Source organism: Palaemon carinicauda, chromosome 13 (genome assembly GCF_036898095.1).
Source record: "Palaemon carinicauda isolate YSFRI2023 chromosome 13, ASM3689809v2, whole genome shotgun sequence".
NCBI classification, from domain to species: Eukaryota; Metazoa; Arthropoda; class Malacostraca; order Decapoda; family Palaemonidae; genus Palaemon; species Palaemon carinicauda.
Window position 1 is genome coordinate 17,017,568 of NC_090737.1, and position 15,069 is coordinate 17,032,636.

At 44.5% G+C, this 15,069-nt stretch overlaps 1 protein-coding gene across 1 annotated transcript in view; it reads right to left on the reverse strand.

Annotated features, from left to right (window-relative positions):
• Positions 1–7,334: 7,334 nt before the first annotated feature.
• LOC137652192 (RAD52 motif-containing protein 1-like) overlaps positions 7,335–15,069 on the reverse strand; it is a 52,357-nt gene continuing 44,622 nt past the window's right edge. The window contains exons 5-7 of the mRNA XM_068385408.1: positions 11,663–11,832; positions 10,504–10,648; positions 7,335–7,570 (exon numbers count right to left, since the gene is read on the reverse strand). Of these exons, the coding sequence (XP_068241509.1) occupies positions 7,469–7,570; positions 10,504–10,648; positions 11,663–11,832 (417 nt within the window). The 3' untranslated portion in view covers positions 7,335–7,468. The remainder of the gene's footprint in view (positions 7,571–10,503; positions 10,649–11,662; positions 11,833–15,069) is intronic.

The following is a 15,069-nucleotide window of genomic DNA, read 5'->3' on the forward strand; positions in this document are numbered from 1 at the left end:
TGACCTTTGAGAATTTAGAATCACTGCACTGATTATATGGCACTATACAATATAATTATTTTACTTTATCATGATGATGGTTTTTAGAATGGCATATTTGCTATAGGTAACCTTAATTGCTCACTATATTGCATATAATTTCAAAACTACATTATTATTTAAAAAACCTTATGACTCATTGGATTATATTTTAACTATTATTAAAGCAGCGGAACATTTTTAATCAGAAAATAATCAGTCTTCTTAACCTTACTCTATTAAGTGATAATTCTTAATATTATTATCACCACTTAATACAGTATGGATAAACAAGCATTGGCTCCTTTCCAACCATAACCACAAAATATTACTCAAATATTTAGCCTGTAAGAGTTTAAAGAACAAAAATGAAAAATTTTCATATTTGTTCCGAGATATTTGGTAATGTACTTTATAATAATAATGTATCTAATAACTTGGATGTTTTGTAGCTACTTTTTGATAACCAGGTATGTTATTAATTTTCAGAAAAATAATACTGTACCTATCAATTCTTTTGTACCTGAATTATCTGAAATAATCGCAAGATTCAAAAGAACAACATATATGGAAGGTATTGGGAGAGAGGAAAACAGTTTCTATCTTTTGTAGATAGAAAGAAATAGAACTTTCAGGCGGTACATTGAAAAATGTTATTTTCATTAGTAAAATAAATTTTTGAATATACTTACCCGATGATCATGTAGCTGTCAACTCCGTTGCCCGACAGAAATCTACGGACGGGATACGCCAGCGATCGCTATACAAGAGGGGGTGTACTCACCAGCGCCATCTGTGGTCAGGTACTCCAGTACTTCTTGTCAACACCACCTCAATTTTTTCCTCGGTCCACTGGTTCTCTATGGGGAGGAAGGGTGGGTCAATTAAATCATGATCATCGGGTAAGTATATTCAAAAATTTATTTTACTAATGAAAATAACATTTTTCAATATTAATCTTACCCGATGATCATGTAGCTGATTCACACCCAGGGAGGTGGGTGAAAACCAGTATACATGTTAATCAAGAAGCTAAGTATCCCGTATTTCATTTTTATTAGTTATTCAAAATAACAAATAAAATAGATAAGTACCTGGTAAGGAAGTCGACTTGAACCATTACTCTGCCTTTAATAAGTACGTCTTCCTTACTGAGCGCAGCGGTCCTCTTAGGATGCTGAACGACTCTTAGGTGCTGAAGTATAAAGGGCTGCAACCCATACTAAAGGACCTCATCACAACCTCTAACCTAGGCGCTTCTCAAGAAAGAATTGACCACCCGCCAAATCAACTAGGATGCGGAAGGCTTCTTAGCCGACCGTACAACCCAAAACAACAATAAAAGTATTCAAGAGAAAGGTTAAAAGGTTATGGGATTATGGGAATGTAGTGGCTGAGCCCTCACCTACTACTGCACTCGCTGCTACGAATGGTCCCAGGGTGTAGCAGTTCTCGTAAAGAGACTGGACATCTTTGAGATAGAATGATGCAAACACTGACTTGCTCCTCCAATAGGTTGCATCCATAACACTCTGCAGAGAACGGTTCTGTTTGAAGGCCACTGAAGTAGCCACAGCTCTCACTTCATGTGTCCTTACCTTCAGCAAAGCAAGGTCTTCTTCCTTCATATGAGAATGAGCTTCTCTAATCAGAAGCCTTATGTAGTAAGAAACAGCGTTCATAGACATAGGTAGTGAAGGTTTCTTAATAGCACACCATAAGGCCTCCGATTGTCCTCGCAAGGGTTTTGACCTTTTAAGATAGTACCTAAGAGCTCTGACAGGGCAAAGTACTCTCTCCCGCTCGTTACCCACCATGTTGGATAGGCTAGGTATTTCGAACGATTTAGGCCAAGGACGTGAAGGAAGCTCGTTTTTAGCCAAAAAACCGAGCTGCAAGGAACATGTAGCCGTTTCAGATGTGAACCCTATGTTCCTGCTGAAGGCGTGAATCTCACTTACTCTTTTGGCTGTTGCAAGGCAAGCGAGGAAAAGAGTTTTTAGAGTGAGGTCCTTGAAAGAGGCTGACTGGAGAGGTTCAAATCTTGATGACATAAGGAACCTTAGGACTACGTCTAGATTCCAGCCTGGAGTGGACAATCGACGTTCCTTAGAGGTCTCAAAAGACCTAAGGATGTCCTGCAGATCTTTGTTGGTGGAAAGATCCAAGCCTCTGTGGCGGAAAACCGCTGCCAACATACTTCTGTACCCCTTGATCGTAGGAGCTGATAGAGATCTAACATTCCTTAGATGTAACAGGAAGTCAGCAATTTGGGTTACAGTGGTACTGGTAGAGGAAACTGCATTGGCCCTGCACCAGCTTCGGAAGACTTCCCACTTAGATTGATAGACTCTGCGAGTGGATATCCTCCTTGCTCTGGCAATCGCTCTGGCTGCCTCCTTCGAAAAGCCTCTAGCTCTTGAGAGTCTTTCGATAGTCTGAAGGCAGTCAGACGAAGAGCGTGGAGGCTTGGGTGTACCTTCTTTACGTGAGGTTGACGCAGAAGGTCCACTCTTAGAGGGAGAGTCCTGGGAACGTCGACCAGCCATTGCAGTACCTCTGTGAACCATTCTCTTGCGGGCCAGAGGGGAGCAACCAACGTCAGCCGTGTCCCTTTGTGAGAGACGAACTTCTGAAGAACCCTGTTGATGATCTTGAACGGCGGGAATGCATACAGGTCGAGGTGGGACCAATCCAGCAGAAAGGCATCCACGTGAACTGCTGCCGGGTCTGGAATCGGGGAACAGTACAATGGGAGCCTCTTGGTCATCGAGGTAGCGAACAGATCTATAGTTGGCTGACCCCACAGGGCCCAAAGTCTGCTGCAAACGTTCTTGTGAAGGGTCCACTCTGTGGGGATGACTTGACCCTTCCGGCTGAGGCGATCTGCCGTAACATTCATATCGCCCTGAATGAACCTCGTTACCAGCGTGAGCTTTCGACTTTTTGACCAAATGAGGAGGTCCCTTGCGATCTCGAACAGCTTCCTCGAATGAGTCCCTCCCTGCTTGGAGATGTACGCCAAGGCTGTGGTGTTGTCGGAGTTCACCTCCACCACCTTGTTTAGCTGGAGGGACTTGAAGTTCATTAAGGCCAGATGAACCGCCAACAACTCCTTGCAATTGATGTGAAGCGTTTCCTGTTCCTGATTCCATGTCCCCGAGCATTCCTGTCCGTCCAATGTCGCGCCCCAGCCCGAGTCTGATGCGTCCGAGAAGAGATGATGGTCGGGGGTCTGAACAGCTAACGAGAGACCCTCCTTGAGAAGAATGCTGTTCTTCCACCACGTTAGAGTAGCCCTCATCTCTTTGGAAACAGGAATTGAGACCGTCTCGAGCGTCATATCCTTGTTCCAGTGAGCTGCCAGATGGTACTGAAGGGGGCGGAGGTGGAGTCTCCCTAACTCGATGAACAGGGCTAGCGATGAAAGAGTCCCTGTTAGACTCATCCACTGCCTCACCGAGCATCGGTTCCTCCTCAGCATGCTCAGGATGCACTCCAGGGCTTGGTTGATTCTTGGGGCCGACGGAAAAGCCCGAAAAGCTCGACTCTGAATCTCCATACCCAGGTAAACGATGGTCTGGGAAGGAACAAGCTGGGACTTCTCTAAATTGACCAAGAGGCCCAGTTCCTTGGTCAAATCCATAGTCCATCTGAGACTCGCCAGACAGCGACGACTTGTGGGAGCTCTTAAAAGCCAGTCGTCTAAATAAAGGGAGGCTCTGATGTCTGCCAAGTGAAGGAATTTCGCAATATTCCTCATCAGTCGCGTAAACACAAGAGGTGCCGTGCTCAGGCCAAAGCACAGGGCTTGGAACTGGTACACAACCTCTCCAAAGACGAATCTCAGAAAAGGTTGGGAGTCTGGATGGATGGGAACGTGAAAGTAGGCGTCTTTCAGATCTATCGAGACCATCCAGTCCTCCTGCCTGACCGCTGCTAGGACCGACTTCGTCGTCTCCATTGTGAACGTCTGCTTGGTGACATAAGCATTGAGCGCACTGACGTCCAGCACCGGTCTCCAACCTCCTGTCTTCTTGGCCACCAGGAAGAGACGGTTGTAAAAGCCCGGGGATTGATGGTCCCGAACTATCACCACTGCCTCCTTCTGTAGCAGGAGCGACACCTCTTGTTGTAACGCTAGCCTCTTGTCCTTCTCCTTGTAGTTGGGAGAGAGGTTGATGGGAGATGTGGTCAGAGGGGGATTGCGGCAGAACGGAATTCTGTATCCCTCCCTTAGCCACTTGACAGACTGAGCGTCTGCACCTCTGCTCTCCCAGGCTTGCCAGGTCTTGAGTCTGGCTCCTACAGCTGTCTGGAGAGGAAGGAAGTCAAAGCTTGCTTTTCGTGGACTTGGCACCTTTCTTGGACTTGCCCCGGTGACTGTCTGCACGGGTACTTCCTCTACTGGAGGCTCTGCCACGAAAGGGCGGAATGAATCTGGTAGCAGGTGTATCAGCCACAGGAGTGCGGTAAGATCTCGGCACGGAAGGTAAGGTTTTAGCCTTACGTGCTGAAGAAGCCATGAGGTCATGCGTATCTTTCTGGATAAGAGCCGCAGCCATCCCCTTGATTAACTCCTCCGGAAACAGGCACTTGGAGAGAGGAGCAAACAGCAACTCTGACCTCTGGCAAGGGGTGATACCAGTCGATAAGTAGGAGCATAGATGTTCCCTTTTCTTGAGGACTCCTGAGACAAAAATAGACGCAAGTTCGCCAGAACCATCGCGAATTGCTTTGTCCATACTGGACATGATCAGCATGGCCGAGTCTTTGTCAGAAGGAGCAGTCTTCCTGCTTAAGGCCCCCAGGCACCAATCGAGGAAGTTAAAAATTTCGAAGGCGCGAAAGACTCCCTTCATCAAGTGGTCCAGATCAGAAAAGGACCAGCAGACCTTCGAGCGTCTCATAGCCGACCTGCGGGGAGAGTCAACCAAACTTGAGAAGTCGGCCTGGGCAGAGGCAGGAACCCCCAAGCCAGGTTCCTCTCCCGTGGCATACCAGACGCCCGACTTAGAAGCCAGCTTAGGAGGAGGAAACACAAAAGAGGTCCTTCCCAGTTGCTGCTTGGACTGCAACCAATCCCCTAAAACCCTCAAAGCTCTCCTTGATGATCTGGCGAGGACAAGCTTGGTGTAGGCAGGCGCAGTATACTGCATGCCTAGAGAAAACTCGGAGGGAGGAGAACGAGGGGTTGCAGACACGAAGTGTTCAGGGTACAACTCTCTGAACAAAGCCAGGACCTTGCGAAAGACTAAGGAAGGCGGCGAAGACTTGTGTCTTTCCACATCAGAAGTAGGATCATCCAGATGAGCAGCTTCATCCTCAGAAACCTCATCGCCTGAGAGTTGAGTAGCGAGAGGTAAAGGCAGAGCGGCAGGCTGAATGGCTGAATCCTGCAGAACGGGTGCATGCGTACTTGCGGATCCATCATCATGCCTCTGCTGAATAGACTGAGGGCTGGCAATGACAAAGGCAGAGGGCTGGAGTGAGGGAGGTTCTGCGGTGGTCTGAAGAGCAAGCGAAGTGGTCAGAAGCGAATGCTGGAAGGCATGAGGCTCATGCTGCATGGTATGCGGCTCATGCTGCATGGGATGAGGCTCATGCTGCATAGAATGCGGCTGCTGCATGGTAAGAGGCTCGTGCTGCATGGGTTGAGGAGGATGCCTCATAGCATGAGGCTCCTGCCTCAAGGGTTGAGGAGGTTGCTGCGCAGTATGAGGCTCCTGCCTCAAGGGTTGAGGAGGTTGCCGCATAGCATGAGGCTGCTGCCTCAAGGGTTGAGGAGGTTGCCGCATAGCATGAGGCTCCTGCCTCATGGGTAGAGGAGGTTGCCGCATAGTGCTGGAACCTGGCAACTCCCGATGCGGCAGCTCACGCATGGAAGCAGGAGGAGCCGCAAGAACATGCGTCTGGCAGGGAGGACTGCGCAGAGGTGGAGGAGCGCTCGCAGGAGGAGGGGTGTTAACCTTCTCTGCCTGATACTCCTGCATCAAAGCCGCAAGCTGAGACTGCATAGTCTGCAGCATAGACCACTAGGGGTCCACAGAAGTAGGAGCAGAGGCCTGTTGAGGCACCACTCTACCTCTCTTAGGAGGTGTGCAGTCATCAGATGACTGCGGCGAGTCCGAACTGGCCCAGTGGCTACACCTGGGCCGTTGGACTAGCTCGGAAGGGACCTTACGTTTGAGAGGTCGTGAGACCTGGGTCCACCGTTTCCTCCTGGAAACCTCTTCCGCAGACGAGGAATTTAAGGGCTCATTCGTCTGGGAGTGGAAGTGACGATCTCTATCAGATACGCCCGCAACCACTGAGGATACAACTGTGCGCCGATCAAGGCCTGCCGAACCCTTTTGCCCTTCGACGTTGCTTCTCCCCTGGGCTTGGGAGCTTGCAAGAGGTCCCGGACTGGGAGGACGACTGGCACGCACAGAAGTATCCTCATGCGCAACACTGACACTGACACTAGGCACAGCACTGGCACTAACACTTCCCACTGCACTCTTCACTTTAAGTTCCTTGACATCTGCCAAGAGAAGATTGTGGTCACTAACTAACGACTCCACCTTATCACCAAGAGCCTGAATGGCACGCAACATATCCGTCATATCAGGCTGAGCACTCGTAGCAGGTTCGGGGGTCACCACCACAGGGGAAGGAAAAGGTTGAGGGACATGGGGAGAGGAATAAACCAAAGAGCGAGAAGAACTCCTCCTAACTCTCTCCCTCTCTAACCTAGTTGTATATTTGAGGAATTCATTAAATTCGAATTCCGAAAGCCCAGCACATTCCCCACATCGATCTTCCAATTGACAGGATTTTCCCCTACAATCGGAACAAACGGTGTGAGGATCAACAGAGGCCTTCGGAAGACGCCTATTACAAGTCCTAACACTACATCGCCTAAATTTAGGAGCTTGAGAGTGGTCGGACATCTTGAATTTAGAGAACAGTCAAGGGGGAATTCCAAAGTAAAGCAAAGATCGTTAACCAATAATTCAAATTAATTCCAAAAGCTATCTAAGCTAAGGGAAAAGCTTCCTGTACAGCGAAGGCTAAATTTTAGAGCAAATACTTCACCAAAACCGTGAACAAAGACTCCAAAATCAACAGCGTATCCATGTAGGTCTTGCCGGCGGCACGACAGAGGAAAAATTGAGGTGGTGTTGACAAGAAGTACTGGAGTACCTGACCACAGATGGCGCTGGTGAGTACACCCCCTCTTGTATAGCGATCGCTGGCGTATCCCGTCCGTAGATTTCTGTCGGGCAACGGAGTTGACAGCTACATGATCATCGGGTAAGATTAATATTGAAAATAAAGCATTATGATCACTACTATTGCATTCACTGTTTTCCATTGATTGAGATTTAGTAAAACAACCTTGTATACACTATGGAAAAAAACCTTTACTTGTAATTTTGGATTAGCTTATCTTAATAGCAGCACTCTATATGGGTTGATTCAAAATTTCTTCCAGTTGTTCCTCAGTCATATCATCTAGGTCGTCACATTCATCCTCATCTTCTGGATCATAGAAAATATCCTTCACCTAGAAATAAAATGGGATGGTATGAAGTTGACAATCTCTGAGGCATATGTTTATGAAAACATGATACTGTATTACAAAGAACAATGAAAAAAGACAAAATTATTATCCAAACATCATTCTAACTAATTTAACTCTGGTCCATGTTCACATCTAAGTCCTCTTTCTGTGATCTTATGGGCAATCTCATTGAACAGCAGTATGTCACTCCTTAGTTGGCCACCTGTCTAATTAATAGCTCTTAAATTTTTTTTTATCGAATCTGTAAATCATTAGTGATTTTACTTTTATTTTTGAGGTCTCAATTTATTGTCTATTCTCAAATATCTCGCGGCTACTACTTTGTTATACAGTCTACTCATTGCACTCTATAGATGAATATCAGTAAGCTTTGGAGATTGCAAGTCCTTTATATTTCACAATCTAGTGCATCGCCATGATAACAAAGATATAAAATCCCTTCTGAGGTTAGAATCTTCCTCATCCATATCTCCAGTATTAGTGTTTTAAATCATATTGGACTTCAAATATAACTAATTCCATTAAAACCTGGCAATCTTTTGAAAACGACCAGAACTTTGTCCTATTCTGATCTGCTTTTCCCCTTTCTTCTTCCTATGGGAGTCTATCTACCATGGCCCTTTCACCAATTTTGGGAGGTAGCCGACATGAAAAAGAAACAAAAGGGATTTTTTTTCTCATTATTCTTCTTTGTCTTACGAGGGACTCAGCAGAGTTTGGTTGGTAATGCTAAGGTGCCACAGCCCACCCTCTCCCGTTTTCTACCGCAAATGAAGCTTCATATGCTGACTCCCCTAATGCTGCTACCTCAGCAGTCACCACGCTAACCTGAGGTAGCTGCAAGGCCTATCGGAACTATCGCAATTGCTCGCCATTCATTTCTATTTCTAGCACTCTTTTGCCCCTCTCATTTATTCTCCTGTCACCTTTCTTCACTTCATCCAGCCATCCAAACCATAGCCTTCCTCTTGCACTTCTATCAACTCTCGCATTCAATACCTTCTTCAGCAGACGTCCATTTTCCATACTCTCTACATGGCCAAAGCACCTCACATTCATATCCACTCATGCTGCTAATTCATTTCTCACACACTACTTTGTTCCTAACCCTATCCAATCGAGATGCACCAACCATACTCCTCCAACACCTCAGCTCGAACACATTCAATTTCTGTCTCTACGTCACTTTCATTCCCCACAACTCCGATCCATAAATCACAGTTGGTACAATCACTTTCTCATACAGAACTCTCCTTACATTCATCCCTAACTCTATTCTTTACCATTCCCTTCACTGCCCCCAACAATTTACATCATTCATTCACTCTACGGTGTACATCTGCTTCCACGCCACCATTTGCAGCAACAACAGAATCCAAGTACTTAAACTGATCTATTTCCTCGAGTGACTCTCTATTCAACATGACATTCAATCTAGCACCACCCATCCTTCTCGTGCATCTCATAACCTTACTCTTACCTACATTAACTTACAACTTCCTACTCACACACATTTTTCCAAACTCTGTCACTAATCAACAGCTTCTGCTCAGAGTCTGCAACAAATATAGTATCATCTGCAAACAACAACTGATTTCACCTTCCACTCATGATCATCTTATCAATGTTTCAATTCTTGACCAATCTTCTTTGGATAATAGGCCGCCAAGACCTGATGTCTAGCGTTGATTTCAATTTGGGCAAGGTTCTGGAAATCTTTCAAGAAAGGCTTTACTCAGTAACTTTGCTAGGGATGTGCATTATTATTGATGTAGCCAGGCCAACTCGCTAAATAAAACCCAAATTGATCCTAATCCGCCATACTTTGTTTAATAGTTGCAGAAACTGCTGACAAAGTTTTATTCTTTTACTTAATTATGCCATTATAAAAAAAGAAATGATGGTTTATGTGGTAAAACACAAACCAGGTAGCGTTGCTGTCTTCCAAGCGATTACAGCAGTAATGCTTTTCAATGGATAACACAGTCTAATTGCCTACTAATCTAGCATCACAGATACTGTGACAGGTTTCTAGAAAGCCTAAACCCATGGGTCTCCCTTACAAACGGAATCCATGTTTGTAAGTTGATATACTGGTCCTTATGACAGGGAAGACAAATTTCTTTGATATGTGCTGTTGTACTGGATTCTCTGTTCAAGCCTAAATGGTTAAGTTCTGGGGAACCAAACACTACTTTGTCAAAACCCATTTTTTGTTCCTTATGTAGATTCTTAAAAACTTGGGATTTTTCCAAGGCTTCAATAGAATGAGAGCCACTTCACTGGGTAAATCTATCATGGTTAACTGTAGCTTTGATGCACTAATTGGGGCTAATCTTGCATTTACACACAGATTCAACCTTACCAAATTGTTTGGGGCTGGAACCAGCCAAAGGGTCATTAATTCACTTTGAGTTCTCATAGGAAATAGAGACTTGATTTGTAAGAAGCAAACATCAGAAAACTAAAAGATTAACAAACTGCAATAAAGATAGGAAAAAAGTCGGGGAATATTTTCATTTGAATGTTAGAGTTAGGTATATCCTAAGTCACTTTTATTGGGTATAGGAGTTTAAACAAACCATTGAGGCAAAATACTATTCTGTCTCTCATAATGGTTAACAATCCATGGCTTATAAATCATAACGAAAATCATAAGCAAAGAAATTAGAGTAAAATTACAAATACTACACGGTACCTTTAATTATCAATATGCCAAATATATATGAAATAGTACAGCACTTTTTAAGTAGTGTAGATATCAAAATCTAATAAACAATTACTCAAAGTGGTTATAATCTTTTTACTTTCTTAAATTGTTACAAATACCGGTAAATGTTCTGCGTTACAATCACATAAAAACAAATCAACGTGAATTTCCACATAAAGATGGGTAAACAAAAAACGAGTCTTACCTTGATAACGGGGTTGTCCCAAGCAGGATCGTATATCAAAGGATCTTGCTTTGTCGTATCAACTTCAACAGTAACTTTCCCATTTGCCAAAACAATAATAATGAACTTGGAAAATGCAGATTTTAAGGCAGCATGCATAGCAAACCTGAAAATGGTATTCCAAGTACAGTTCTGTATTTTTGAATAAAACAATTAAAATCCAAAGTGCAGTAATTAACATACAGCAGAGTGCATACTACTCTACATATACAAGCAGTCTCGCTAATCTCTAAGATTGACAAGATTTAAATATTAGAAATTGTCTTTGCTAAAATTCAGACTGTGAATTGTGTAAATATTTCATTGACTGTCACAGATCAATATCGAATGTTAGAAGCCCTACTCTTGTCAGGTAAATTTCCTTTGGATTTGAGACTATAACCCGAGATATTTTGTCCTTTTATATCAAAGCTCTAAATCTTGCTCACTCCTACATGAATCTACTTCAATAAGAAGTGTAGTGCAAAGATACTGATTTTTGCTATTTAAAAGCAATGGTCCCCTGGTACATGAAGCACATGTTTTTAGAAACAGCAAATATTGACAAGAAGTCTTATTCATTTCTAATCTCCACATAGCAGAGTATTCCATTTAAATTTAAAAACTATTACTGTTTACTCAGAAAGTCACATAATTCAGCACCTAGTTTGGTTTATTCCGATACAAGATGATACCATTTTTACCCAAATAGCCACTGATCCAACAGTAAACTGATGGCGATGGATAAAAAATAAAGAAATTTTTAAAAACAAACCATACTATTCTGGAGAAAACCCATCAATTTATCAGAACTGACCACCTCCCAACCTCTCCTTTCCTTTAGGAAGTTGAGAAAATACAGAGAATTACTATCACTAAGTGCTGAGCTCCTTGATGCACATCTGGCCAGGGTAGAAATTTTCTAATTGTTTTATGGTTTGTGTGACAACATAATGGCATTTAAGCAATTTTAAATAAAGTAAATAGTTTTTTTCTATACATTATGAAAAAATAATCATGTCTAAATAGTAAAAAAAAAAATTTCAATTATGGTACTGTAGTACCATAATTGAAAATAAGCTTCCAGTATACTGTACCACTATCTTAATCTATCTAAAAGAGCCAACCCCAGTACACATACTTTTGTGAACAAGAAAATGCACTTCCACGGGAAACTGGTGAATCCAAATTGCAGGGGACACTACTTAAACCCAGGCCTTCGCTGCAAAGACCCTCTTTGGGCATCTTCACACGAACAAAGCACAGATATTGAACTGTGTTAGGTTCTGCCGGTTCTAGCTCTCTCTCCATCTGTTGAAAGAAAAATACTGAAAACAAAACATCATTTCATCTTAAAAGTAATGCACAGTACCATGTTACTATGCATAATGAAAAAAAAAAAAAAGTTTCAAAACTCGCAGTATCAAATATGATGATCATCTAATATAATGATTAAAGTTGTGGTGGCCTACTGGAAACATCTCTACCTAGCTGTCTGTCATGCTGGGGTTCAAGTACCACTCAAGCTCAGTAGTTTCTTCTAATATCTGCAACCTCATCATTTTTGTGAGCTAAGGATGGGGAATTTGGGAAGCCTATTTGTCTACCTGCTCAGTCATCAGCTACCATTGCTTGGCCCTCCCTGGTCCTAGCTTGGGTGAAAAAGGCCATGGACACTGATCATATGTGTATATGGTCAGTCTCTACGCTAGGGCACTGTCCTGCTAGCGAGGCCATTGTCACTGTCCCTTGCCTCAGCCATTCATGAGTAGCCTTTAAACCTTAAAGAAGAATCTATAAAAAGAATCCTAATATTGTACATAAATCTGCACTGCAAAAGTGTGCTGAAACCTACTGTTTTCTTTCACTCAAATTGCTCAGGTAATATGATTCCAAATATTATCCATTTAAGTTTATGGAATAGACATAAAATATCCATATTTTCAGCATGGTTCTTTACTTTGAAATGAAAATAAACTTTCATTGAGTACTGTATATACTTAGTTTTGGAATATAAATTACATAAACCCTATAATGGATCAAGTTTGATTGCTATCATATTCCTTTTCTTTCGTTACATGTTTCAGTAAATCTAGGAAAATGTTACATCATGTTCTGAGTGTAGAGATTGTTAAATACATCAATTAGCAATCATTGTAAGTTCAACTTGTATACAGTATATAGTACTTCTTCCAATTTTATTGTTAATATAAAATTTTAAAAAGCTACTATGTATTTTAAAATTTGGAATGTCTTCAGCAGAGTTTGAACAGTTGTTGAAGTAGTTAATGAAGTAGTTAATGACAGGTGGTGCACACGGGTGAGTAGCCTCGACCGTTGATGACTCTTCACTTCTGACCTTTGGCTCAGGACTGAGAGGGATGGGTGAGGCAAAAAGATGACAAATTCGAAGATAATTTGTATTTTTCCTAACCATACAAACCTTAGCTATTTACAGAGGGTTTACCTTTTAGCGCAGCTGAAATGATGAGCCAATAGTTTTAACGAGGGTTAATTACCCCCGCGCTAGTTAGCGGGGGGTGGGGAAGGGTAGCTTGCTACCCCTCCCCCCTCCACACACCGGTGACTTGCTTCACTTCACTTAGAGGTAGGACTTGACTTGGGGGTCAGGGACGGCGGGCACATATGTGTGTCGTCGGCGCCCACTCGTGTCCGAGTATTGGGTTCTGTCGTTAGCCATCAGCCTCCTATCTGTGGGGTGGGTGCTTATGCCTGATGTGGCTGTTAAGTCCTAGTCTGTGGTGGAAGAGTCGCGGACAGTGTTCACAAGGGAGGGTAGGTGGTGGGCGGGGCTGTTCTAATCGCTCTCTCCTTCTTCTCCTCCTAGCCTCCTCATTTTGTCTCCTCCTCTCCTCGAAGTCCACGGTGCCATGGTGTACTGTGCTCCTCCAGGTTTTCCTGTCCCTGGCTGTTTCTTCCCATGAGGAAGGATCGATGTCAGTTAGAGCCAGGGTGCGCTTTAGTTGATCTTTATAGCGCATTTTCGGGGCTCCTCGTGGTCTGGTGCCCTGGGTCAGTTCTCCGTAGAATATTTTCTTTGGGAGCCTAGATGGATCCATCCTATGCACGTGTCCTATCCAGCGGAGGCGGTGGTGGATGATGGTGGCCTCCACGCTGGACAGCGAGGCACGTTCTAAGACTTCAATGTTGGTGGTGTGGTTCTCCCAGGGGATTTTCAAGATCTGCCTCAGTTTCATTTGTTGGAAGCGTTCTAGGTTTTTAAGATCGTTACTATATAGATTCCATGTTTCACATGCATACAGGAGCATGGAGAGGACTACTGCCCTGAACACCATTATTTTGGTGGTCATTGTCAGTGCGTGGTTGTTAAATACGCGGCGGTTGAGTCGGCCAAAGGCGGAGTGGGCTGCCCTGATCCTGTTCTCCACGTCCTTTTTGCTTGTGGGAGCTGATGTTAGGATGCTCCCTAGGTAGGAGAACTGTTCCACCTGTTCTAACGGTTGGTCATTCACTGTGGTATTGAAGTTGGGGAGCATCAGTCCTGGTGGATGTTGGACGAGGGTCTTGGTTTTGTCTGAGTTGACTTGCATCCCAAAACGTTCGTAGGCAGAGTTGTATGCATCAGCTAACGACTGCAGGTCCTCTGCCGTCTGACCTGGGGTGGCATTGTCGTCAGCATACTGCAGTTCTCGCACTGCACACAAGGTGGTCTTGGTTCTGGCGCGGAGTCTAGCAAGGTTGAAAGCGCCTCCATCCATGCGGAAACGTAGGTCGACTGAGGGTGTGTCTGGGGGAATCTCGTTGAGCATTGCTGCGGTGTATAGCGAGAAACACGTCGGGGCCAGAACACAGCCCTGCTTCAGGCCGCCGTTGATGGGGAATGGGTCTGAAAGAGAGTTCTGGTGGCAGACTCTCCCAACCATTCTGTCATGGAGGGCACGCACCAGCTTGACAAAATCGGGTGGGCAGCCATATCTTTTGAGGACAGCCCACATGGCAGGTCGAGGTACTTTGTCGAAGGCCTTTTTCAAATCCCAGAAGATGAACATTATGGGCTGTTGTTGTTCGAGGCTCTTCTCTTGTAGTTGTCGCGCACAGAAGATCATGTCTATGGTCCCGCGGGAAGGTCGAAAGCCGCACTGGGACTCTGGCAGGACGTCTTCTGCGAGAATAAGGAGGCGGTCAAGGAGAATCCGAGCGAAAATCTTACTCGCGATGCTTAGTAGTGATATTCCCCGGTAGTTGTTACAGTTCTCCCTGTCTCCCTTCTTGAAGATGGTAGTGATGTTTGCATCGCGGAAGTCACTGGGGGGGTCTTGGTCTCCCATATTTTCAGTATAAGGAGCATCAAACGGTTCCTCAAGGCGGGGCCACCGTGAGTGAGGAGCTCCAACGGGATGTTGTCTGGCTGGCCCTGGGGCTTTGCCGGGCTTCATGCGCTGCAGGGCCTTGTTGAAGTCATGGATGGAGGGTGGTAGTGCCATCCAGTGACGGACGGGATGCTGCGGGGTCATTCGCAGGAGATCGTCTGGGGTGTCTGCTTGGTCATTGAGGAGGTTCTCAAAG